Source organism: Aulonocara stuartgranti (assembly GCF_965226115.1).
Source record: "Aulonocara stuartgranti genome assembly, chromosome: 18".
Lineage (NCBI taxonomy): Eukaryota > Metazoa > Chordata > Actinopteri > Cichliformes > Cichlidae > Aulonocara > Aulonocara stuartgranti.
In genome coordinates, this window is record NC_138954.1 from 9218653 (window position 1) to 9244611 (window position 25959).

Here is a 25959-nt window from a genome sequence, read left to right on the forward strand (position 1 = left end):
GACATTGAACTAAACAGACAGATTCACAAACAGATGGGGAGACACCATAGACAGACAGGTACAGACGCAGACTTAGAGGCAGATCGAAAATAACACAGAACTTAAACAATCATCATCTAGAAAATGATAACAAACTAAAAGCGCTGGGTCACCGACCCAGGACCGTGACATTAACCCTCACACAGCCTTTCAAAAAAGGTGAAGAATGACTAAAATGTTCTCACTTTCAAAAAATGTCCTAAATCATAAAGTCTCCAGTGGGTCCTCACAACTCTAGAAGTGCCAGAGCGCGCACACACACACACACACGCTCATATTCATCCATGCGCTCGGTCTAATTTGTATCGAATGCAACATTCACAGCATTGACCTGCTCACTCAAATGCACTCACACTCACAGACACATACACACAAATATAATTTCCCCCTCCACTCATACACTGACTCACACACACACACACACACACACACACACACACACACACACACACACACACACACACACACAATTGCCCTCCTCTTCTCACATGCTTTTTCACTCCGTGCTCATTTGGTGATGTTAATGCTAGCAGACATGTACAGTGTGCTCTAACAGCAGAGGGAGGGGAGGGTGTGTGTGTCCGCTTGTGTGTGTTCGAGCATGTGCGTATGTCAGTGTGTGTACGTTTGTGTGTACTTACCTCTCTTAAAAACCAATTAACGGCGCACAGCAGCAGACACCCCCCTCCTCCAAATGAAGAGGTGAATTAAACATCACCAAGACCAGATGGAAAGAAATCAGAGAGAGAAAGAGAGAGGGATGAATAATTGAAGACAGGGGATCATAAAAAAGTGGGAAATAAAACTGAAATAAGAGATGAAATGAAATGTAAGAAAGCAGAAGTCAATTATAGAGACTGAGAGAGAGCTGCGGGGAGAGGCAGATAGGAAGACAGGGGAGGGATTGCTGCCAGTGTGTGTGTATGTACTTTTGCATATGTACAAGTGTTTTTATATATGTGTGTACTTGTGTGTGTGCATGTAAGTGTGGGTTTGCAGCCTGCTTTCTGCAAAAGAGTCAGACTAATACAACACAGTTGTTTGAAGTCAACAGCAGCTTAACCAAGCTGGTTGCAGTACGGTCATGATTAGCCTAGTACTTTTTTGACTAAGCTAAATTTCAGTAAAACTCTGTCACCACTGTGCATGCTACATGTGCTTCTATGTATGTGTGTAGGTCATTTTACGTGCACGAGAGTGAGAGAACAACCTGTGAACCCGGCGCCAGTTTACCAAAAGAGATTTGTCAACACTGCTGAGACACAGATCATAAATGCTGCTGCAGTCACATTTCTCAAATGGTTATCGTTCAAAGAAATTGCAGATGAATTTGAATTCTCTTTTATTAAACTGAAGAAAGGGGAGGAAGAAGTATTTGTTTCTTTTAAAATCTTGACACATCTGTGATGAGAAGAAACCAGCATGTACTGAGCAGCTAAGCTTTGTCTCCTGTGGTGTTCTCTACAGTTGTCTGATTGAAGGTAAATGAATTAAAAGCTAAAAAACTTTTACCTGAAAAACAATAAACTGAAATAGTTTTAGATTGCATTTCATTTGAGTAGTGAGGTTAAATGTTTTTATCTGACTATATTTGTACTAGTTGACTATAAATACATAAAATGTTCATATTTTAAAAGAAAAAAGGGTAAAGATACACAGTGGTGCACATTTGTTAGTTAAAAATATTTGTATTAACTGCCTGTTAGTAGAAATATCTAATCAGCCAATCACATGGTAGCGACTCTATGCATTTAGTCATGTAGTCATGGTCAAGGTAACCATTTGAAGTTCAAACCGAACATCAGAATGAGCAAAATTCCAACTGATTTAAGTGACTTTGACCATGGCATAACTGTCACACAGACAGACATAGGCTGGTCTGAGTATTTAAGAATCTGCTGAGCTTCTGGGATTTTCCCACACAATCAGCTCTAGAGAATCATCTATAAAAAAAAGAAAGCATGCAGTCAGTAGCATTTCTCTGGATGAATATTCTTGTTGATGTCAGAGGTCAGAGGAGAATGGCCAGTCTGTTTTGAGCTGATAGGAAGGCAACAGTTACTCAGATACCACTGATTACAACCAAGGTATGCAGAAGAGCATCTCTGAACACCAACACTTTGAACCTTAAAGTAAATGGGCTCGAGCAGGAGAAGACCACACTGTGTGCCACTCCTGTCAGCTAAGAACAGTAAACTGAGCCTGCAGTTCACCAAAATTTGATAGTAGAAAATATGTAGAAATAGAAGGTCTCATTTCTGGGCTGTCATTGGTTGTCACAAAGGTTAAATAATCTCAACCTGTTTTCTTGAACATGAGTTCACTCTATTCAAATGGCCTCCACAGTCACCAGATCTCAATTCAATAGAGCACCTTTCAGATATGGTGGAATGGCAAATTTGCATCTGCGAGTTTTTGCAAATCTGCAGGAACTGCGTGATACTATCATGTCAATATGGAACAAATTCTTTCCCAGCACTTTGTTGCATCTATGCCATGACATTCTATGCCAGGTCAAGGTCACAATGACCTCACAAAACACATTCTTGGCCAGTATGCAATAAGTCATAAATTAATTAAGGCCAAAGGTGTGTTATATGACTCCATCCATTCTCCACTTATCAGGATCGCAGGGGCCTGGAGGCTATTTCAGCTGTCACGCGGCGAGAGGCAGGGTACATCTTGGACAGGTCACCAGGGTTTACACATAGAGACAGACAACCAGTTAACCTAACCTCACTAATTTCATGTCTTTGAACTATGTGAGGAAGGAAGAACATGTAAAGTGCACACAGAAAGGTCAGGTAGTGGAGTTGATAGTGGAGTTAGCACTGTAAACGCCATATATGAGCCCTTATATGAGACCAGTAATGACAAATACGCATGAAAATGTTCCGCCATAAAAGCTGCTGGTAGCTGTCAGTTACTTTCAAGGGCACTGCAAATGCAATATTTTTCTCTTCTCTGTACTAAACTAGTTAAAATAAAAAAATATCAAAAAGGAAAATGTCAATTTATTGTTGGAACAACTAAAAAGGGCTACCATTAACTAATACTAAGAGTAGTGAATCATCTAATCAAATGAATATTGTTTTTAAACCATGCAGTTTCTGATCTTTATTTATCCCGACTGCTGAAGATAATGGGCCTTTTCTTATTTATTCTGTTTGGAGTATAACTGGTTCCATTTTAGTACTTTATGATAACTCTGTAACTGCATTTTGCGGTTTATACAAATTTAACCTTTTCTGTATGCTGTATTCAGATTTAAAGTCATCTACAGCAGGATTTCAGTAAATACAAACACTTCATTTCCTTAAAAAGTTTTATTCTGAAACATTTGCACGAAATGAAAACCGAAACTGATTTTTATAGTTGATAGGCGTTGGGCATTTACCAGAGAAAAAGTACAGTAAGGAAAAGTAGGGAAAAGTAACCGACCTACTAAGAAAAACACACACATAAACATATCTATGGACAACAGCGAGAATTCTGTATTGGTTGATAAAGTTGGTCAGAAAGAAAGAGCTCATGATGGTAAATGGCCTGCATTTGTATAGTGCTTTACATAGTCCCTAAGGACTCCAAAGCGCTTTACACGTTCAGTCATCCACACACACATTCACACACACTAGTGATGGCAAGCTACGTTGTAGCCACAGCCACCCTGGGGCACACTGACAGAGGCAAGGCTGCCGGACACTGGCGTCACCGGGCCCTCTGACCACCATCAGTAGGCAACGGGTGAAGTGTCTTGCCCAAGGACACCACGACCGAGACTGTCCGAGCCAGGGCTTGAACCGGCAACCTTCCGATTACAAGACGAACTGCCAAGTCTTGAGCCACGATCGCCCCATGATGATGAGTCAGATGATTTTCTGATCTTTTCCATGATGCCAGTGTAACATTTAGTCATCAGCTGTAGTTGAATGATGTATTTGAACATGTGACTGTGGTGACCAAGCATCAGAAATGAGCAACAAATCATGGGTGTGGACATGCATGCTTACCATTGGTGTAAGGTGTGTAATAAAACAGGTTGCCAGCTTGTTACAGGACTAACACAGAGAAAAACAACTATTCATGCTCACATTCACACCTATGGTCAAATTGACTGTAGAATCACCACTTAACCTAACATCCATGGCTCTGAGCTGTGTGATGAAGCCAGAGCACCTGGAGTGAACCCACAGAGTCACAGGAAAGACCTGCAAACTCAACTGTAATTTGACATTTGATTGGATAGTGACACTCATCTTTAGTGTCTCCCTGTTCCTTCAGAGTGTTCACTACACGTGTCATACCAGTCTAGACAGACATGGATGGAAAGTGCAACTTGAGTAGGCTGATTGGTGTGATGTGCTGTTTCTATCTATTCATCCATCCACTATATTCTACTTATCCTTGTCAGGGTCATGTGGGTACTAGACCCCTATCCCAGCTACCACAGGGCGAGAGGTGGGGACACCCTGGACAGATCGCCAGCCTGACACAGAGCTAACCCAGAGAGACAGACGACCATTCGCACTCAGATTTCTTTAAGAACAAACAAAGTGAATGAAAATGTAAAAAGAGCAAAAAATGCCCAGAAACTGCTCTGTGTTGAGAAGGCTCATGACCTGTTGTAGTTGTAAGTATGCAGTTTCTATCAGTGGTTTTAGAATCCTCTTCAAGCTTATTAACACTGAGTTTCTTATTATAAGCAATCATAAATCATAGCCAAACTACAAATGATAGACCAGAATTCTAATAGATTCAATTGCCTTTTAAAACTATTCTTGAAACAACCACATTGTGCTATGATAAACAGTTCCCCTGTAATGTTCCTATCCCTTTATTCATTCAGATGTTCTGTCTGTATATTCTTTGGCAGCGTAAATGTAGACTAGTACGGTGCCAAAAATGAAAAGAAAAACAAACAATGGAATTTAAAGGGAGCGGGAGCCAGAGGAGGATCATGTTATTGGGTGATCCCTAAAATCTAGAAGCTCAAGAAAGATCCTTAAAGTGATTTTCAAGTAAACAGATAAGTCAATTGTTTTATGAATGTAAGCCAATAACTGGGGAAGAAAGATGCGTGTGTCTGTGTGCGTATGTGCATGTGCAAGTGTTTTTGGCAGTGTAATTGTGTATATTTGTGTGCGTGTGATTGGTGCCTGTGCTTTTGTAAGTACGCTCATGTGCTCATGAATCTTGCGCGCATTACTTTTTTGGAGTGCCCTTGTGTGTGTTAGAGTGTGCGTTTCTATATCTACGCATCGGTAACTGCCTCTGTGAGTGCGCGTGTGATTTCCAATAACTGCTGGGTTTGCTCAGCATCACCTCTACGGTTGGTTTCACGCTGCTTCTCTGTTCTGCTGGAGGTGTTTGTGAGGAGAAATAAAAGCAGCATTTGGTGGTGGGGGGCACTGGGAAATCACGGAGCTACTGTTTACAGCAAACACACAGCAAAAACCGAGACACACAGCGGCAAAGTTATGATCTCCGTGTCTGTCCTGCTGTGTCTGTCTCGCCAAGTCCTTTTCTGTCTCTCTCTGTCCGCTCTCGTGTACGTCTCTGTCAGTTAAATGCTGTGTGCTTTGGGGGCATAAATGTTACATAAATTATATTTCCAAAACATCAAATAAACAAGGATGCAGTAAGCATATCAACCCACAGGAATGATGCAGTCGCCCCTCACGGCCAATCAGAAACAAACAGGTCGCTGTATTCATGACCTTTGTTTGTAAATGACTGGAGGGAGACATGGCTTTGTAATGTGACAGAAAAATCTTTTCTGTAGTTGCTTTGTGTGCCAAGCCTTCCTATATACTGCAGGCTAAATGTACTATAGATGCACAGCATTTCTATAAAGAATATAACTATAGCTAAAACAGAGATTCGTCTCTAACTGTGGCTGTGTAATATCTCTCTCATACATTATCAGAGGAATTTTTCAGGTAATAGTTCAATTACCACGTCTGTGTTGTAGGTATTTGATTAGTTTTGATAACTGAAACATTCAAACGTTCACATGAAAGGAAGTTATTCTAGGTTTCAGCCTGTAGCTTGAAGGTTGTGAATTTCTGGACTCTACAGGTCAATAATAGAGCCATAATTCTGTCAGACATCAAATATTTGGCAAAGTAATACAGCACTTTGCTTGTTAAGGCCCAAAAGCATTTTGAGTGGTAAATTAAAATATACGGCAGTGTAGATGAATTATTTCTAAAACTATGGAAGCATAAAAAATGTATTTCAGACATGACAATGATGTCTTTTAGACCATTTAAAAAGTGTAATGCACCAACTAACTTACTAACTGTCATGATAGCTTAAATACGCTTATGTGATGTCTCACTGTCATAGATGACAGAGGCAGAGCACCTACCCCAGTAACTACTCAGAAAATTATTACACGTTTTCTTCTTCTCTCAGTGTTATGATTTTATATATTAGTCTTATAAGCTACTAATATCACATAAATGCCTGGAGAGTTTATTACGAGTCATAATTTTTCTCCGAGTACTGGATGTTAGCCATCTATATGCTGTTTAATTTCTTTTTGTTACTTCGCACACATGCACACAAACACTTTCTTTTTCCTTTTCTCTCTTTGAGGTGAACACCTTTTTTTGACTCTTCCAGCCACACTTTGCCCTTTGCTGCCTTTTTCGGAAATGGCAAATATATGCGTGCGGTGTACACAACACAACAATGACAGCTACGCATGCAGGCATGCGTGTAAACACGAACAATGCTTTCGCATACACACGTAGACACAGCGTGCTCTCTCTCCTGAGTGAGAGTGGTGTGTGGTAGTTGAAATGGGAGCGAGCCATAGCCCAGAGGCAGAGCTGGGCCATGAATACAAGGAAAGGGTCAGCGTGGCAGTTTTTGGGGTGGGGGTTAGAAGCATGAATGCTTCAGGGTGTGGAGATGTGCAGTTTAGGGTTACAAACCTCACAAACTGCCTTTTCATTTCTACATTTGCTTGTAGGAAATTGCATTTGGCCTCTGATGGCCACCTTGGAGGTCTTCGCTGTTTGGAATCAGCAGCTGCATTCCTCAGGGAGTACTGTGACCATGTCTAATAAGATGACAAGACATCCCACTTTAAAGTCAAGGCAGTTAAAATGTCAGCCGATTTCTTCTTGTTACAAAGACTTCCTTCTTTTTCATATTAACTCAAATTCCAAAAAGAAGAGCGCTGCATGAAAGTTATGATTTGATATGAGTGAGCAGTGTTATTGTTTAGCTCACAGGAGAAGAGAGAGCGCTGAAAAGTTGATTGCTGCCTGAAATTCCAGTTTTATACATTCTTGTCAGCTGCACTCAGCCTATTTCTTTTTTTATCCTTGAGCTAATCAAAAACCTGTGAACTGCACTCGGAATAAGAAGTTATGTGATAGATTCATTTGTGCTTATCACAGCAAAGACAACTGAGCAAAAAGGGATAGTGGCAAATATTATATGGGGACACACACCTGTACTGTGCAGCAGCGCTGACACCAAGTCAGGTTACTTATTTCACTGCCAGCTGTCAAAACTGCAGAAGAGTTGCAGTTTTATTACAGGTACTACGGTTTCTTGATTTTTTTTTAATAGTAAACGTCTTTTTCTAAGGAACACTGCATTCATCGTTTGGTGGTTGTGTAGATTACGACTGTGATTGTCTGTGCAGAGCAAACTTTTGGCCGCACTCCTTCCTAAAGTAAATCAATGGGCGGACGAAATTTATGACTTTCACAAAGGAGACTACTGTCCATTTCTTAAACCTTTTTTAACCGCTAAAGTAATCATTCCCTAACCTTTTGGAAGTGGTCATTTCAACCCAAACAGCACACTTTTTAAACTTCTTTCTAATCCTTTGTTAAAGTCTTTGGTTGCAGTAAGCAAGGTGCTAAGTCTTTCCTGTACCCGGCACCCCTGACAAAACAAGAGCCATGTGTATTCGTATTGTGTTGTTTCTTTGCAAGTGGCTTTTCATTTGGAGAAAAGATGAGTTTTGAAGTGAAAAAGACAATGAATTCAGTGTTATACAATGACAGCTGTGAAAGGGCTGATGCAGACCACAATACAACATTAAATATGCTCTGAAACATACATCAGCTTTGTGGGAGCAGTCACAATAGACACCAAGGTATAGACCATTTTTCCCTACCATACCTGGGACAGCCTCCATACCACTGTGAGCCTGAACTAGCAGTTATGGATGTATGAATGTATGTATGTATGGATGGCATACAACTACTTATCAAGTCAAGTGTCAAGTGAAGGCAAACATTTCTTATATGGTTAATCACCTGCATAAATGTTCACATGAACCGATGTCCTAGGTTACTCATTATGAAAGTCTATGAATTATTTTACAGTACAAATTCACTGGCAAAAATCGTCCTTGCTGCTCAGCTTCCCCCTTCAGCCTACACTTCTGTGTGAGATTCTAGTGCAGCTCCTCTATTCCAAGTCAGCCACTGAATGTTAATACTTCAGCATTAATGCAAAATGTAGAATTTCTTTATAATACAGAAAGACTTGTACGCTTCAAGTAGAAATTGATAGGGCTAGTTAGATAGTGCTTGTATTGATGTTTAACAAAGCTCAGCCTGAAGGGAAAAAAAGACCAAAGTGAATAAAATATATTAAAGGTATTACGGATAATATGCAAGGGCACTGTGGCTTTTATTGTGAAGCTGGGTCATTATGCAATGAGAATAAAAAAGAGGAAGAGAAGATATGCCCAAGATTATCCCCAAGGGTAATGATGCAGGGATGTAAAGATGAGAAGGAGAGTGAGGAGGAGGCTGAGACAGAAAGAGACAATTGCAGCAGAAAACAGTGGATAGGAGAGAGGGCGAAGAAAAGTGAGAAATATATAAAAAACATGGAAAAAATGTTCATAGATACAGAGAGATAATGAGGGAAATACTGGAGTACTAGAGGGGTAGTGAAGTGAAGCGGGAGAGGAAAGAGAGAAGATGGAGGGAGGTGGAGAAACAACGAGCTGGGTCCAAAGAACAAAAGAGAGCGGGATTGAAGAAGCTATAAAAATTGTGCATTGCTGCATTGAAAAAAATACACAAAGAAGGAGAGGAAACGAGGACGGAAAGAGTCAGACTGTATTAAAAGAGGTGGGCTAGTCAAGGTTAAACAGGATGAACTTGGAAACCCTAACAAGAAAAAAGAAAAAGTGATTTGAGGAAAATGTAGAGAGGCTAAAAAAAAGAGCAACACACAAAGCAAATATAAATGTAGAGAAACTGACCACATGTGAAAAGGAATACACGGGGAGTTTGAAAATGGAGAAAATGTTAAAGGGGAGAGAGACAGAGGTGTGTGTATGCTGGTGGAGGCAGCGGGTTGGTGGGGTATCCCGTAGGGTTAATTACATCTCTGTTCTCTGTCTGTACAGCTCTCACTTCTCTGATCTGAATCCCTGCTTCAAGCTGACAAACTGCAGACACACGTATTCAATCCCAAATATGCACACAAATCTACTCCAGGCAGCCACAACTTTAAACCCACTGACGGGTGAAGTTAAAATCTAATGTTCGGCATTAAACTGTGAGATTCCTTGAATACAATTGGATAAAATACTGATAAAAAACCACAAATGCACACTGCAATTCAAACGCTGCAGGATCCACTGCTAACTTTCCGCTATAGACACTGACAGTCCTTGAGGTCTTAAGTTATTGCCCTGACTGATCAGAACTGTGCTGGTAACAGACTGCACAACATCATACAGGTGGTTTTAATGTTGTGGCTGATCAGTGTATACCCACGCAGTCATACCCACACATTCATGCATTTCACAGCACACAAACAGAAATGTTTGTCTCCTCCTTCATATCTTTCTGTCACTACTTCTCTCTTTCGCTCTCCTACACAGTTACACACAGATTAAACACATCACAGCCAGTCCCGTGAGAACATGTGTTGTTCTGTACAGAGTTATACACGAAGATGAGGGCCTTTGCTCATAATAGCTGTTAATTTTGCATAAATCATGCATAACATGACCCACATGTAAATCACTCAAGTTAGCAGGCACAACCCAGCAGCTCCTTCTTTTTCCACTCAGAAAGAGAAGCAGCTCCCACGTTCGTAGTTTTATTTTAAGGTATTCTGTTTGACTTTCACTTTTTAAGATTAAAGACCTAAGAATGCACATTTTTACAGTCGGGGAACATTATCACCTGTTTTTCAAAGACCAGGTGTGAAAAAATGTGTTTCAATCAGGAGAACTATAGACAAAGAAGATTGCTGTTTTCCTTTTCATTCATTTTTACTTGGTGGAATACATCTTCACACAAGGAAAAAGGAAAAAGACAGAGAGAGAGCAGCGATAAGACCCCAAGTACAGAAAAAGGCAAGACCAACATGGATTAGATTAGCTATAACATGAAAATTAGGAGATGGAGTCAAGGTGGGTCTCTGGGTGGCTTGCAGCAGTTGTTTAAGAATATTTACATATGGCTTGCAAGAACTAACATTAGAATGGATATTTTTGCCTCTGTGCCAGGGTTGTTTAACATATCAGAAGAAATAAAATCCATTAACATTCTATATTAATGTAATAAATCATACTGTATATAAAAGTAGATATGCTTTAATTATTTTATTGACCCGTGTGCTAAAATATTGTTTTATCTCACCGTTCTAATAATATGCAGTAAAAGTAAACAAACTTTTAAACAAACTCTTAATCTTCTGTTATGTAGTGTATGTGATACTGCATGACTCCTTGCACACACACACATATATATTTTTTCTTTTCTTTGTGCTGGAGCGACTGCTTTCCTGTATGTTCTTTTTTACTATCCCTTTTGGCAACCTTACAAGATGTGCTGAACTTGTGTTGAACTCTGAGTGATCCATGTGTGCACAGTGAGTGATAACAAGAGAGTGGTCGAGTTGTACCATGCACTGAAAATGCAGCACAGCTTCCATATTCTGTGTGTTGCATTTTGATTGATTGTGCAGAAATCTAAGGGCGTCATTGTATCTTCCCCAGTAGATTAATGAGAATTTTAGGGGCTGAAAGTCGAAAGCTGCTTGGATTTTAACTAATGACTGAACTAATTAAAGGTTTTTTTTCCACATTCTGCCTAAAAATGCCAGCGTTTTATGAACAGTTTGCCTTTATTTGAAACTACTGAATACAGAAGTACATGACTCGCAGCACTCTACAACTATGATTACAAAATGTTTTACATTAATTAAGAAGAAATACAGTATACAGGAAAAAAGAGACAAAACAAACTAAAAAGGTGATACACGCTGTTAAATGTTTGCTATTTAAACATGTCATAAGAGCCAAAAGCTTAAAGGAGAATTAAAAAGTCTGAGGATGAGATTTTAAACTCTGATGAAAATTAATAACCTGACCTCCCTTGGGGTTTCTATAACTTGAAGCAAAATAAGAGTGAACACAAAACCTAACAGGTTGTTTAAACATTTGAACTAATTGGAAAAACTGTCCCTTCTGGAAATAATATCTCAACAAAAAGCACAACCAAGCAACAGCCACTAAGAACGGTGAAGTGTGTTAAGGCAGTTTTTCCCTTAAACTTCAAAATAAATTACACAGCTATCAGCTCACAGTCGCCACAGTTGTCTTCTTGAATCAGCATTCAAAAGGAAAGTTGACGAAACATCAAAGCTCTTCTTGTGAAGTTTTAAAATGTCCTGCCTTCATTAGACAAGCCTTCCACACAAATAACATGACAAGTCATGTAATCCTCCTGACAAATCAGTAAATCGCCCTGTTGTTTGCACCTTTGTGGTTGAATCCCACTGAGATGTGTCCCTCAGAGCCAGGGCTCGCTTTATTAACCAGTTTTGCCTTAATTAGCTAATAGGATTGTTTTAACCATGATCCAAGAACAGAATAGCCCACGGGAAGACAGACGCAAACTCTGTGGAAGTGTGTATATGTGTGCAAGTGCACACATATACACACTTCCACAGACTGAGTATGCAACTGCATTTGTGTTAGTGATATAGTGCGTTTGTGCACAACTGCATAAATTGGTTGTTGCATGTGTGAAAAAGCTTCTGTCTCTGTAAGTTTCAGTGTGTTTGTATATGTGTGCTCATGCACGTTCGTGTGCATGTGTCATCTAAGGCAGCGCAGTCTCCCTCTCTCTCTCTGCCTTAATTAACGTGCCTTCTTGCAAGACTTTCTCCAGAATATGAAACAATTTTACCTGATGATGCAAACGGCTGAAAATAGCGCCGGGTGAGTGCCTCGCCTCCTCACCTGACACTCTCTCTTTAAGCGAGTGCGTTAATGTATGCCTGCGCTACACTTGTAGTTTTCTATCTGTGTATTTTAGTGGCACTGCGATAGCCAAAAGGCTTATTTTGCTGCAGGAAATGTGTGTGTGTGTAAGCAAAATCCTTTGTACTGTGTGTGATGAAAAAGAGCAGGCTGTATAACAGCTTGCAATGATGTTCTTGCTACACAAGTGTTCGCTTACACATCCATGCATGTACACACACACTTTTGCACAGAAGCCTCAGTTCAGACCAGGGAAAACCTTAAAAAGGAGGCAAAGAGACAAAACAGAGAGAAAAGACACGGAGGAATGAAAAATATACAGAATTCAAGCAATGGACTCTTGACCAGCTAAAAAGACAATAATAATAATGAACACTATATATGCATGGAGTTCATGTTTATTCCTGTAAGAGAAATTTCACTCAAACCGGGTTCATATTAAAATACACTCATAGTAAAAACACATAATAAAAGAAACAATAAAAACACCCTATATTCAATAAAAGCACACAACAAATTACCCAGCAACCTCCATATGGACAAACAGAAGTCAATAAGACCAGAGAGGGACTGTGTAGCTCGATACAGTGCAATAAAAATGCCAGCTCATGGCCAGGTCACAGTGAAAGGAACTAAAAAATTGATCCCCCTCTCTGTCCTTCTGTTGCAGTGTGGTGCGTTCGTTTCTCCCAAGAGCCTGCGGACCAGTCGGTGGTGCTGGGAGAACGGGTGGTGCTGTCCTGTGTCGTCTTCAACTACAGCGGCATCGTCCAGTGGACCAAGGACGGCCTGGCACTCGGCATTGGAGAGGGTCTTCGAGGTAAAAAAAAATGCAGCTTCACCCAGCTGCAGAGATCAAAGTGAAGTGAAGAAGGGGAATAACTCAGCTACGGTTTTGGTTCAGTTTGGAGTGTAAGAACCCTGACAAAAGCTATTATGGTTGAAAAGTGTAGGGGTTTTTTAACATTAAGGAAATGAACACTGTACCATGCGAGAGAGAGTTAAGAGTGTGTGAGTGACAATCTGGGCAAAAAGGAGTCCTGTATATCATGCTGAATTAGAGAAAATCCCTCACACTGCTGACAAAAGCAGACGCACATTCACATTTACATTTTAAGCCGACACACACATCCAGAATGACTTACTATGAGTGCAACAGTAGAATATACTTCATTTTAAAGATGAGGAAACATCACAAGCAGTGAAAAGTGAGAGTCAAAGGGTCAAAGCCACAACAGACACCCAGTTTTTTTTTTCTGTATACGTGGAATAATCAGACGAAACTCAGAAATGCAAAATCAAAGAATGAGAGGCCAGGAGAAGAATAAGAAAAGCAAAAAATGTCATTCTCAGCTAACCTCATCTTGATTTTCTTCAAAATATGCAAACAAGCTTTTGACCACTGTGGCTTACTGAATGCTCGCATTGCTTATGAATAAGGCTGCTTATAGACCTCTGTCCAGGATAACTTTCAGGTAAAATAAAAGGGAAGAAAATGAGCTGATAGGCTCACTGAAATAGAATTAAGAATGCGCAGCATATCAAGTATTCAGATTTAACATCCATATAACACAATAATCAGGTAACTACCATATCTTTTCACCTTCATCGGCTGTGCATTATTGATTTATACAAATGAAAGTGTTGGAAAGAAAGAGAACTATACAATTATACATAATATACAAACACATAAATAAAAATGCAAATAAGATGATTACTTTTTTGAGAAGTATAGAAAAAAAACAGCATGTAGAAAAAAGAAACTGATGATTTCTAAAAAACCTCCATTCTAACTAACAGTCCATGAAAGCTCTTCTCCATCCACCCATATTCTTAACTGCTTACCCAATTCAAGTTATTGGAAATCAATTGTTTATTGTTTAAGGCTGCAGTTATACATCCCTACAAACCAATTGGTAACTGGCTTGAAATCACTAGCTACTCGTGAAAAATGATTTTTCCCTGGTCATTTGCTAGCAGTTACGGTGAAATTGATCGCTAAAATCCCCAGTCCCCAGACTACAGACCAATCAGAGACTCCTTGGTAAACACAGGCAGCTTCGGAAAAACGTGTATTCCCAATCAGCTGGTCGTTGTGGAAAGTTGTTTTGCTGTCGATGGAAAAACATACCTGATAAACACGTGTTCGGTGCTGCACAAAAATCCTTGTTGCTTTTGCCGCTATAGCAGATTGCTGTGATCACAGATAGTTTTTTATGGAAAACGCTGACTGCGAAACCTCGCCAACTGCTCACTTAGCCATAATGAAATTGCGAAAGGTGTCTTCAAGGTAAAGTTGCACCTACTGAAATGCGTTAGCTTCAGCAGTAAGACAACTTTCAAGTGTCAAAAATTAAGAAATACCTTTGACACTTTCATAAGTTTAAAAAAAATATTCTGTGATTATGATTTTTGAGTTTCTCAAACTCACATGTTATGTTAAATGAATAGACTTTTGGGAGTATTGCAAATATACCCTTGCAGTGTAAAATATAAGGTCTAAGCAGTCTGTAGTATTACTGATCTCTACTAGTTAGCCTGGAAGATGTATCAGACCATACCAGCAGGTCTAAAGTGCTGTAGCTGTGGTGATTGTGTATCCAAAATTTAAATGCAGGACGAGTGAAGGAGTCTGTGGAGAAGAACTTTCAGCTGATCCAGGGAAGTTCTGACAAACCTTCAGACTACTCAGCAAAAGGAAAGCAAGTCTTAGCCCAGGCTATGCTTAGCAGTAATCCACGCTGAGGATATTGTTTTGCTGTGGAAAGAGCACTTTCAGAAACTCTTGAATCCCACTAACACATCCTCTGTGGAGGAGGCAAAACTTCAGAAGTAGTGAAGGAGCTCTTAAATTCTCCACAAGAGTCTGAAAGCTCCGGACTTTGTTAAACCGTCTAGGCGAAGATGCATTTTCATGTCGTGTGGAGCTCGGGGACAGCGTCTGTACAACAGGATACCAGAATAAGGGAGTCTGCTATAATTTGTAAGGTAATTGCTCAGCATCCCATGGCTAAGCTCATATATGGTGCTCAAAGGGAGGTTCTGATTGGCTGTTGAACTCTGGACTAAGGATTAATCCTGCTTCACTCCTGCCATACCACATTAGACTAACTCTTCATGCTGGAAGAGTTACTGAGGTGTGATGGAAAAATTGTTCTTCCAGTTTACATGTGTTTTATACATGTGTCAACTGAAGTATCAAGGGATCAGTATTTCACAAAAATGGTACCAGAGCACTTTGGTGGAAAGGGGGTTGAACTGGAAGGTGAAGCTTTCTATTAACCAGTCAGTCTCCTCACCTAGGGTCAAGTTTTGGGTAGTGACTGAAAGAATATAGGCTGCTGAGGTTCTTAGATGCAATGTGAAATATTTGAAAATACCGAGGGGTCTCTGAGAGGACTTGGTTCTCCTTTGCGAAGGGATCGAGTTGAGCCGGTCCCAGGATTTTAATACCATTCTAGCAACTTTGACTGGATGCTTTCACAGCTGATGCTTTCACAGCTGATTTTCCATCTGGTATGTGACCCTGTGATACAAAGGGTAGACCCAAGACAGAAGATACAACTCATCTGACCTGTGGACACATCCGAATCCTTCAGTAGGGGTTGAAAAATGTTTTTAAGGAGAGAAACATTAGAATTTACCTGCTAAGCCTACAACCACCTTGATCCAACTCTGCATAATCCACAGAAAAAGGATAGATGGAAGAAAAACTAACTACACAGCTTTCATTCATTCTGCCATTCAAGCTATTTTAAACAATTTATTGATAAATAGTTAGGAAAGCTTTTATTTATACATGAAAATGTTGCCTTTTTTTGGCTGTAATGTGCAATTTCATCTTCTCACAAAATGTAAGAGAAAAACGTCTGTATTAGCACTTACAAATATCACATTAGCACTCACAGACTTTCAGCTCTAAACCACCCATCACATTTCTCATAACACTGTAAATTCATCTACAAAGAACGCTACATGCTGTATAGCACGCAAAAAACACCACATACCCATCCACCCACACAGACACGCACACACCGCCCACACACACTGACACAAAACACACACATACACATAGTCACACAAGTGATAATCTGACATGTGATGCGAATCTTGTGTTCAACTCAATTTAATTCACAGGTTCAGTAAAGGGCTGCACTTCTCTCTCGCCTCCTCTCGCTCTCTCTTTCTCCCTCACACTGTCTTTATTTCCTGCTCCTTCATCTTTAAAACTACAGCTTCACCATCACTTGCTGGCTTCCCAGATCCCCTCTATTGCTTTTTATTTCTTCACTCTCCTCTCTGTCGGTCCCATCGCCGTCCCTTCCTCCTCCCGCTCTCATTTTGTTGTTGGTAATGCTCTCTTTGTCCTCGTAGCCTTTTACAGCGTGGACCTGCTGACAAACACATTTGATAAACATGTTGTCCTCTTTGTCTCTTTTCCTGCTTCTCAACCATCTATCATCGCCTTCTGTCCATCTTTTATGCTTAGTCGTCGGCTGCCATTCTTCCCGCCATGACATACGGTCACTCAGCCTTTTGCTCATCTCATAACCTGAACTTGAAGCCATGTCATGAAGTCTGCAAGTTGCAAACACTTGCACCAACAAAGATTATTAATTCATTGGTGATCCATTAAGGTGCAGATGTTGGCTGTATGATGTATAAGTGGTTGTTATTATGCGCCCTGTATGATTACATACAGCTGTGGATGACAGTGTAGGCGTACAGATTGTGCAGTGCAATTCTCACCTGCAGTTAGCTCACCCACACATACGCAGGAGATCTGCGTTCATTCACAGACCAAAACAGCTTCTAGACATCACCTGGCTGCGCCTGTAAAATGTCAGATAAATAAAATTTAAATCCAGTTAATATATGATCAGTGTAAAGCCACCTACATGTGTGGATCATGTTTACGTAAATACCCAAAACACACATGCATCTTCTCACTACCTGCAGGCATAAGTGGTGGCAGTTTATTGTTCATCCTAGACCTCCTCCTCCTCTCCTCCTCCTCCTCCTTCTTCTCCTTCTCCCCAGGGTGCTTTCACCTCTGTGGTTGCTATGCTGCGAGGTGCTGGAGTGGATGATGTAATCTCCACTAATACTTTTGTCCCCCTCCACCCAACCTCCTTCTTCCTCCTTGCACCCCAACTGCCTGCCTGCTTGCCTGCCTTTGCCATCTGAATCCATGATGTCATGTTAGGATTGGGCACGGAGGATCAATGAGTGCCCCCTAGTGGGATGTCACGCTCAATTATGTCTTTGTCTGCGAGTTGAGGGTTCAAAGAGAGAAAAAGAGGGTGCTGTAATTGGAACAGCTCAGTCTGTAATTCTGCAGGAATTGATGTGGCGTTATTGAATATGTGGCCACGTTTGATCAGTGTTAGTACAAAAACCATTTAGCTGTTTATCGCTAACTGTGTTACTATACTGCCGTTATGCGTGTGTCCTCGTGCATTCATTACCCCCCTTGTGTTGTTTGTGTAGAGGGCATATCATATCATTGTGATCTCCAGATGCTGTGGTTAATGAAAAAAGGTCTTCAATAAATCATGTTATCTGTGTATTATGATAAAAAGCTTTGACACTTTCCCATAAATACGTGTCGCCTTGCTCTCTGTTCTCTGCCTGTGATGGATGTAAAACAATCGGGGTTCAGCATTTATCCATTTCAAAAGAGCTTTTACATTTGCTTTATCCTGTGAACAAATCAGGTCTGAGTCCTCTGTTGCACAGTTACACAAAGGACAGAAATAATATTAAAAACTGAATGAGAGAAGATGGAGAAGAGGTTTTTGGGTTTTCGTTTCTGGTCTTTATATAAAAGGCATGACAAGTACCTCAAGGAACTACAGTTTAAATGGTTAATTCACCAATATTACTGAGAAACTGTGTTTTTTGTGACACATGTTCTGTTACAGACACACACAGAGTTTTAATTTATAGTCATAACGTTTAAGCTTTTGACTGCAACCCCCCGACAAAACAGGTGAATGACATTTGTCTACAGTCTACAAAACATCACCTAAAAAATTCAAGAGTGACATGTCTTTTCAGAAAATAAGAGACTAGATAGAAAGGCCTACTATCTATCTAGGAATATTACTGAATTCAGATGAATGCCACCTTTAAATTAGCAACATTTCTTTTTATTATTTTATTACTTGTAGCACAGACTAAACTTTTTTAGTAATTTCAGATTTTGGATAGCTTAACAACAACTTTTAACATACAATTTCACAAGAAAGGGTAAATGTGACGAATACCAGCTTGTTTTCTTCTAAGTGACGTGGAAACAAAATATTTCACAACAGGAAATCATCACAGAGTATTTCTAAAAATATATATACTTTCCTCCTCAGAAACAGCAGATACACATCATTCAGTGAATCCAGTATTGCTGTGATGACTCATGTCTGTAATTGAAGCATTTAATGTCTCTTCCTGCACTCCAACAATCATTTCAGAACAATCAGTCTTCCCTTGAAGTTGGCTCACTATGTATGAAAAAGTATGTGACTGTAATAAAAACAGACCGAAGTAAATGAGTCACAGTGTGAGTTATATGCTCTCTAACTGAAAGTTTTCTTGGTTTGTTCAACAGCGTGGCCCAGGTATCGTATCCTGCGTTCTCTCGACATCGGCCAGTACAACTTGGAGATCTCCAACGCCGAGCTTTCTGATGACTCTCTCTATGAGTGTCAGGCCACAGAGGCCGCCTTGCGCTCCAGGAGGGCTAAGCTCAATGTACTCAGTAAGTACCCTGCTGCTACTGATACAGGGGTCTTCTCCTGGTGCATTTTTCTGATTTTCCTCAAACTAGTTAAGTAATTATGCATTGAATCCTCTCAGTACTGGGTTTCCTTTTTGCTTTCATTAAACCAACCTTGTCATAAGGATATAAATCTCCCACATCCTTAACATTTAAGTGGAAATTGCAGAAATTGTTCTTTCTACAAAGCCTCTGTGCCAGCTTGCTTTTGTTATAATCCCAAATGTGCTGTTTGAGATTTTGTAGCTTTAAAAACAACTGAGCTGCCACTACCCAAACCCTTTCAGGAAGATGTCTGACAGAAAAAAAATTCTCAGTTCAGCTTGCACTAATACACAAAATATTGCATGAAAACAAATTAACCAACGCATAGGTCTCACCTATTAGCTTCAAAATGTCCCTGCAGTGTGCTGGTTTTATAAACGCACAAGAATTCAAACTAAGAAAGACTTTTGCAGCTGTATACTTGCAGGTTAGGCAACCAGCATTTCTATTTTTTGCTTACCAAGATTTAGAAGGTTTGGTAAATGATAAAGTAAATAATTAAGAAAATAGGTGTTACTTACAATCACATAGTGCTGCCAATCTGATTGATAACCTGGGACATCTTAACCTTTGCCAAATACTTCACCCAATGTGTATGTATTTTCACATTGTGCTGTGCTGTTAGTCCATTTAGATAGTTTTGGGGTAAATTGCCCGTTTTTAGAGATATTGGCTAGAAGTTGCTTTCCCTTAAATATAACCAAGCAAGGCGACAAACCAGTTAGAAGTTTTATGCAGGTCTAATTTTATTCTACCAAACTACATGCAATAACCATACCTCTGTGCAGAAGGTAGCGTGCATCTACTCGTGATGAGAAACTCATTCTAGTGACAGTGTGACAGGGTGTAAACATTAAAGACGACCTCCTTAACTGAGCTAGCTAGCTGCATCCTTCCTTTGGTGGGCGGATGCAGACAGAGGTAAGAAAATAGCTCCTATGAAACAGCTCACAACAAAATTGTGGATTTTTTTATGAGTAACTGGGTCATGCTTTCTGGAGAGAGACATCGCTGCTGATTTTTAGTTTGTTTGCTTGTTTTTGGCACTTGGGTGAAGCTAGTATCTCCAGAACTGGGCAACTCAAACCATAAAAAAGCAGTAGATTAAACAGGAGAGGAAATGCATGAGGAAAATATGTACATTTAGTTGAGGGTGAACAACTCCTTTAAACGGTTAACTTAACCAAGAAGCTAATTGTGTTAAATAGGACATTAATACCTAAAAAAGAAACACATGAAAATCATGCCTCTAGTCTTTTGATATGTATGAAAGTTTTTTTTACAGTATTATGTGTTTTTATGGTTTACTATATGTATATGTAAAGTTTTTTTCTTTATTTATGTGTTCACACTTACATAAATGTGTCATTTTAAAATATGAATTTGCATATCACCCCTTCAGTCCCACCTGAGGACCCAGTGGTCGAGGGATCCCCTGAGCTCTTGCTGATGGCTGGTACTTCACACAACCTGACCTGTGTGACTCGTGGGGCCAAGCCTGCGGCACACATCCAGTGGACCAAGAATGGCCTTCCTGCGGAGGGGGCCTACCACTCCACGGTGACTCATACACACCCATGCACACATGCAGATAATAGCAGCCACACGTGTGTGTGTGTGTGTGTGTGTGTGTTTTTCCAAGGGGAGTTTGTAAAGCTCACATAATGATGATTTTGATGATCATGAGTTCACTTGTCGCTGTAAGACTATGTAATACAAACTGTAGAACAATGCAATCTTTGTAATATAATCCACTCTGTCTGTTTATTTGTTTTTATGCTTTTTTTTTTTGCTGGAGGCTTGTTATGACGGGTAAATACAGTATGCACACCTCGGGCCAGGCGGCTTCCCAGAAGTCCTCCAGTCAAGAAATAGTGTGCCGATCATTAGTATTTCACACAAAGCGCTCCTTACTATTTAGTCAACAATACACTCACCATATTTATTAAGAAATGATTAATGGTTACAGATTTTAACCTACAAATCAACAGACAGAAACTTTCAATGGGCTTTTTTGGCTATAGTAGCAGCAATAAAGGTGCAGAAACATTACTGAAATGTCTTTGCTAAATCAAAGACATTTCAGTAAGTCTGTTTCCCCTCACACTGAGAAAGCCACAGTTAGAGCAAAGTTCTTACATTTTAAAATGAAAATGAAACCATGAAACTCGCTAAAAGAGGACACGACAAACTTTCAGTCTTAAATTTCCTGCTCTTTGTCAGCTGTAGAGAGACATCAAAATGTGCAGTGTTAACACAGCATGTTGCTGCTGAGCAGATGAAATTGTTAATGTGTAAAAAAACAACTAATACTAGAACAAACAAACTAAGAGCACATCGCATTTCCCTCTTTGGGCTGCTATGCATTGCTTCATTCATCCATAGTGAGTCTTAGAAAATATCACAGACTCTATTTTTATGTGTTTTAACAATTCAGTTGATGCACTAAAGCGAGTCTGCAGGGGCAGCTAATTAAAATTAGTGGTTAAGTAGATGTACTTGTGGTATTTCGTAATTTTTGTATTAGAAAAAAAAATACTGTCACACTTGCACACCTACTCAACACATGTGTTTAATTACACTCTTACTTCAGTAGACTTTATATTGCGAGTGTCAGCCATGCCTTCTACCCGGAAGCAGAACACATGCTTTCCAGACATCTCTTGCATTCCTCGCTTTTCAGTCGTGACACAACTTAAAAGACACAAAGATCCAAGACATGTTTTATTAACCCACTGCCAGAGATTTTCTTTTGTACACACATACAGGCAGGAAATGTATTTGGTGACACCTTGCACACAGTCGCAGTGTTACATTTCTTCCATGTTCAGATTCCTCGCCATCCCGCATATTCTCCTGTACACATGAAAGCAGGTCTGCAAGTGCACGCACGCATAGACACTCGCTCGCATATGCACACTTGCGCTTTTATATGCACAGAGATGCAGCAGCAAACACTGACTCACGCAATCAAACACAGATGTTTTTACATCTCATCACAGCCAGCTTTATGCCCCCCACACATGCTCATACATATTACATGCTGCTCTTATATTACCCTGTTACTGACCACGCATTTAAACTACATTGAAAGCTGTACACAGTTTCTTGACAGATTTGGTGGCTGCGTTTTAAAAAATGCCACCTCCTCATTCCAAGAAAGCTGGATTTTATGTTCATGTTTGCCAGAAGAAGATTTATGGAGTCTCTTTTATGACTGCCACTAAGGACTGTTTACATTATTGATTCATCTATCAATTCTTTTCTCCTACATCTTTCTTTTCCTTCTTAACTTCACATACTTAATTTTTTTTTTTCTATTTTTGTCCATGGATTTCTATTTATGTTCAATTATTTCTCATCTCTCATGGCTCCATTAGTAACTCACCAGTGTCTCTTTCCTTCCCCCACCTGACTTTCTACCTTTATTTCTCCTTTTTTCATCCTTCCTCTCCTCTGTGTATCTTTTCTTTGATCTTACTCTGTGGGCTCTTCTCCCTAAATTCCTCTTATCCTGTCGTCTCCCCTGCTAATGCTTGCCCTGTCTCTGCCTTTTTCTTTGTCAAACAGGAAGTGCTGCCAGACAGGAAAAGGGTTACGACCAGGAGCTACCTGCCCATCACACCAGTCGACACAGACAGTGGCAGCAATTTCACCTGTGTGGCCAGCAATCCAGCTGTACCTATGGGGAAACGAACCACCCTAACCCTCAATGTTCACCGTATGTTACTCTTCCTGTCTGCAAGACTTTTAAACACACATAGATGCTCTGGTGATGAAGCAGAGAGTATTTTTTGCAGACAGACTGCAAAATCAGTAAATATTTTTAATTAGCTGTGCCAGCACTCACCAACTTGAAGTAATTACCAGCAAAAAATAATATACATGTCAGTAATGTTCAATACATTCTCAAATCTGGATGTCTTCCAAATTGATTTAGCTTGATTTGTGTTGTTTTAGCACATATTTGGAGGCCCGAAGCAGTTCAGGAATCTACTGTACTTTATCACCCGGTGAGCCAGAAAGTTTTTATGGTGATGAACATAGGAGTTATTGTCAAGAAGGAAAAAGTAGCTTTAATAACTGTTTTACTTAAGATATAGGATCAGTGCAGAAGTCTATAGGTAACCAAAGTTTCTCCTTGAACGACGTTATATGAATCAAAGTCCCATATCCACAGATGTATAAAATCAAACACCTAGGCATGCAGCCTGCCTTTCACAAACATTTGTGAAGGAATGGATTGTTCTAAAGAGCTCACTGAGATTAAGTGTAGCACTGTAATAGGATGCCACTGTTCGTCCTAAATATTCCAAAATCAGCTGTGAGATGAGTTATTCCAAAGCATTTAGAAACTATAGAAACTCAGACACATTCCCAAAACTCTGCTGACTTAATAACTGCAGGTTTCCAAACCTCCTCTGGCATTCATGCAACATCAGCACAAAAACTGTGCACCGTGCGCTTCACAGCATAGATTTCCAAGGCTGTAATATGTAGGTGGCCCAGTACTTTTGTTCATATAGTCATTATATTATTCACACTCATGATCTCTATATAAAAGATAAAGGCACCGCTGTGAATTCTGATTTGCAGAGTCCAGTGTTTTTAAGCTTTGGCTTTTTAAGCATTTTCTCCATCAGCATTTTAGAAATTTCAAGCAGAGGGCAGATCTGGGAAACTTGCTCTTTCAGTAGCTGCTTGTCTTTCACATGCTAGGCCCACCCTAAGTCATAATCTGCTTTATTGTTCTTCTGGATATTAATGGGGACTGTAATATATAAAATGAGCACACTTTTATATTCACTAAGGACCGAAACTTTCAAATGAGAACAAAAAACTAATCAGAACGTGTTCACTGAGGTTTCGGAATAAGGGAACCCAGAGTTTTCTTTACTACCAGAGTTCCTTTTGCAACCATAGGAGGTGTCCCTCATTGAACATTTAAAAGAATGAAGGTTGAAGGTACTTCTGGATTGCCATCTGCTATATGCATATTTTATAAATACAATTTATGTTCACATTATTGTTAAGTTCATTTAGAATACATATCAAATGTGTATCTCTCCCTGTGTAGACCCTCCCACCGTGACCCTGTCCATCGAGCCTCGCTCTGTCCTTGAGGGAGAGAGGGTTACCTTTACCTGCCAGGCCACTGCCAACCCTCCTATCATGGGCTACAGGTCTGGATGGGTTTTTTTTAAATACGTGTTTACAGGTTTTTGTTCACTTCAGGCTATGAGAAACTTTTTGATGCTCGTCCTGCAGTGCAGATAAGATGTTTAAAGCGAATATGTTTTCTTTCATCTGTGTGAGTGCACTCATACCCTCTCCCTGCTGTTGCTCCTGAATAGCAATTTCTGCTTAGAGAACAGAATTGATAAAAGTACTGAACATTTGTACAGCTAAACGCTGACTTTTATCGTAAGTGACAGCACTGAAACACTAAAACTGCAAAATGCTGGAGTTTAACACGATGGTTGTAATTTGAGGTTTGAGACTCCAACAGAGGGTCCCTGTGTGGGAACACTGCCAGGTACTTAGGCACTAGGCCTACTGAGTGAACATTAAATGTCATCTAATGGACGATGTGCAATATGGTTATTTGATTTTGAGTCAGGTATCTGGCAAGATACAGCACGGATAACAGAAATGAAGAGAAATTTCTTGCAATCGTTCCCTCAGGTTTTCGTATTAAAGTCGTGTAAATGTTAGCTTAATTGATAATACAAAAAGAATCATTGTCTTATGGTGAAAATCTAACATTTAGATAACCTCAAAAACCCATTATGCTTTTGAAATATCCCGCTGGGAGGTCTACATAACAATGATTTACAACGCTTAGAAACATGTTGAACTGTGTGTTGTGCTGTGTGTCTCACTGTCAGGTGGGCTAAAGGTGGCGTGCTGCTGGAGGGAGCCAGAGAAAGCGTGTTTGTCACCACCGCAGATCACTCATTCTTCACCGAGCCCGTGTCCTGTCAGGTGTTTAACGCCGTGGGAAGCACTAACGTCAGCATCCTTGTGGACGTGCACTGTGAGTAGAGTGCAAACACTTCTTAGCTGAGTGGGATTCTGATGACATGAATGCGCTTTGTGCTCTTTATTTGTCTAAAAAAACATGCTGCATTTATATTGTTACCATACACCATTCGTGTATTGCGCAATGAGTAAATTCCCAATAGGCTGTTATTGCGTTTTCTCTCGGTTTAAACTGAGTTTAACAAGACAGTTAAATGAATTAGGTAAATAATCAAAATATGAAAGAAGCAATGTGTTCTTCATAGTTAAGGACATATTCATAAAAAGATTGCAGTGAAAAAGGAGAAAAAGAGAAAAATGTTGCACAAAAATGTCTTCCTTTATGATAGTGAAATGAACAGAATTCTGAATTCTGCTGTAATAAAACTTCTTTGTAATCGCATGTTTTTTTTAAACGAATCAAATGAAAATCAACTCAATTTTATTTATGTAGCACCAGATCAACTCAACAGCCACCTCAAGATGCTTTATGATAAAGAGAAACACAATAATAAACTTTATATTGTTGTAGTACTGTATATTGTATATAATGTGTTCTATACAATATAAAGTGTAGACGACTGCTGAAAATCATAAAAATAGCTAAAATAATAAGTTTGACAAAAAAAATGTAATAATTAAAATTTTCAATACATTTACATAAAAATCTTTATTCTATTAAAACAGCAAAAGTGAATACTCCTCCTACTACTACTAATTTTACTACTGCCATTAATAATAGTACTAATGGGCTCCTTCTGCCCTTCCTGTAATGCTGTGGCTTGAAGTGTAATGGCTGAAAGCATCACTA

General features: G+C 39.7%; 1 protein-coding gene and 1 long non-coding RNA gene across 6 annotated transcripts in view; one reads left to right on the top strand and one right to left on the bottom strand.

The window, feature by feature from the left end:
• kirrel1b (kirre like nephrin family adhesion molecule 1b) overlaps positions 1-25959 on the top strand; it is an 82550-nt gene that overhangs the window by 34065 nt on the left and 22526 nt on the right. For 2 of the 4 annotated variants that reach the window (XM_082512478.1, XM_082512479.1), the window contains exons 2-7: positions 12978-13127; positions 18915-19064; positions 20530-20687; positions 22698-22848; positions 24205-24310; positions 25016-25164. In XM_082512478.1, the coding sequence (XP_082368604.1) occupies positions 12978-13127; positions 18915-19064; positions 20530-20687; positions 22698-22848; positions 24205-24310; positions 25016-25164 (864 nt within the window). Of the gene's footprint in view, positions 1-12977; positions 13128-18914; positions 19065-19968; positions 20049-20099; positions 20301-20529; positions 20688-22697; positions 22849-24204; positions 24311-25015; positions 25165-25959 lie in introns of those variants that run through there. The other 2 variants (XM_082512480.1, XM_082512481.1) reach the window with 2 other exon arrangements.
• LOC309693379 lies at positions 16052-19986 on the bottom strand. 2 transcript variants are annotated; one of them, XR_014272637.1, is made up of 3 exons: positions 19906-19986; positions 17057-17140; positions 16052-16698 (listed from the first exon to the last, which is right to left on the bottom strand). It is a non-coding gene; the product is annotated as an uncharacterized lncRNA (long non-coding RNA). The 2 variants fall into 2 exon arrangements; XR_014272638.1 differs by having other exon boundaries at positions 16052-16701.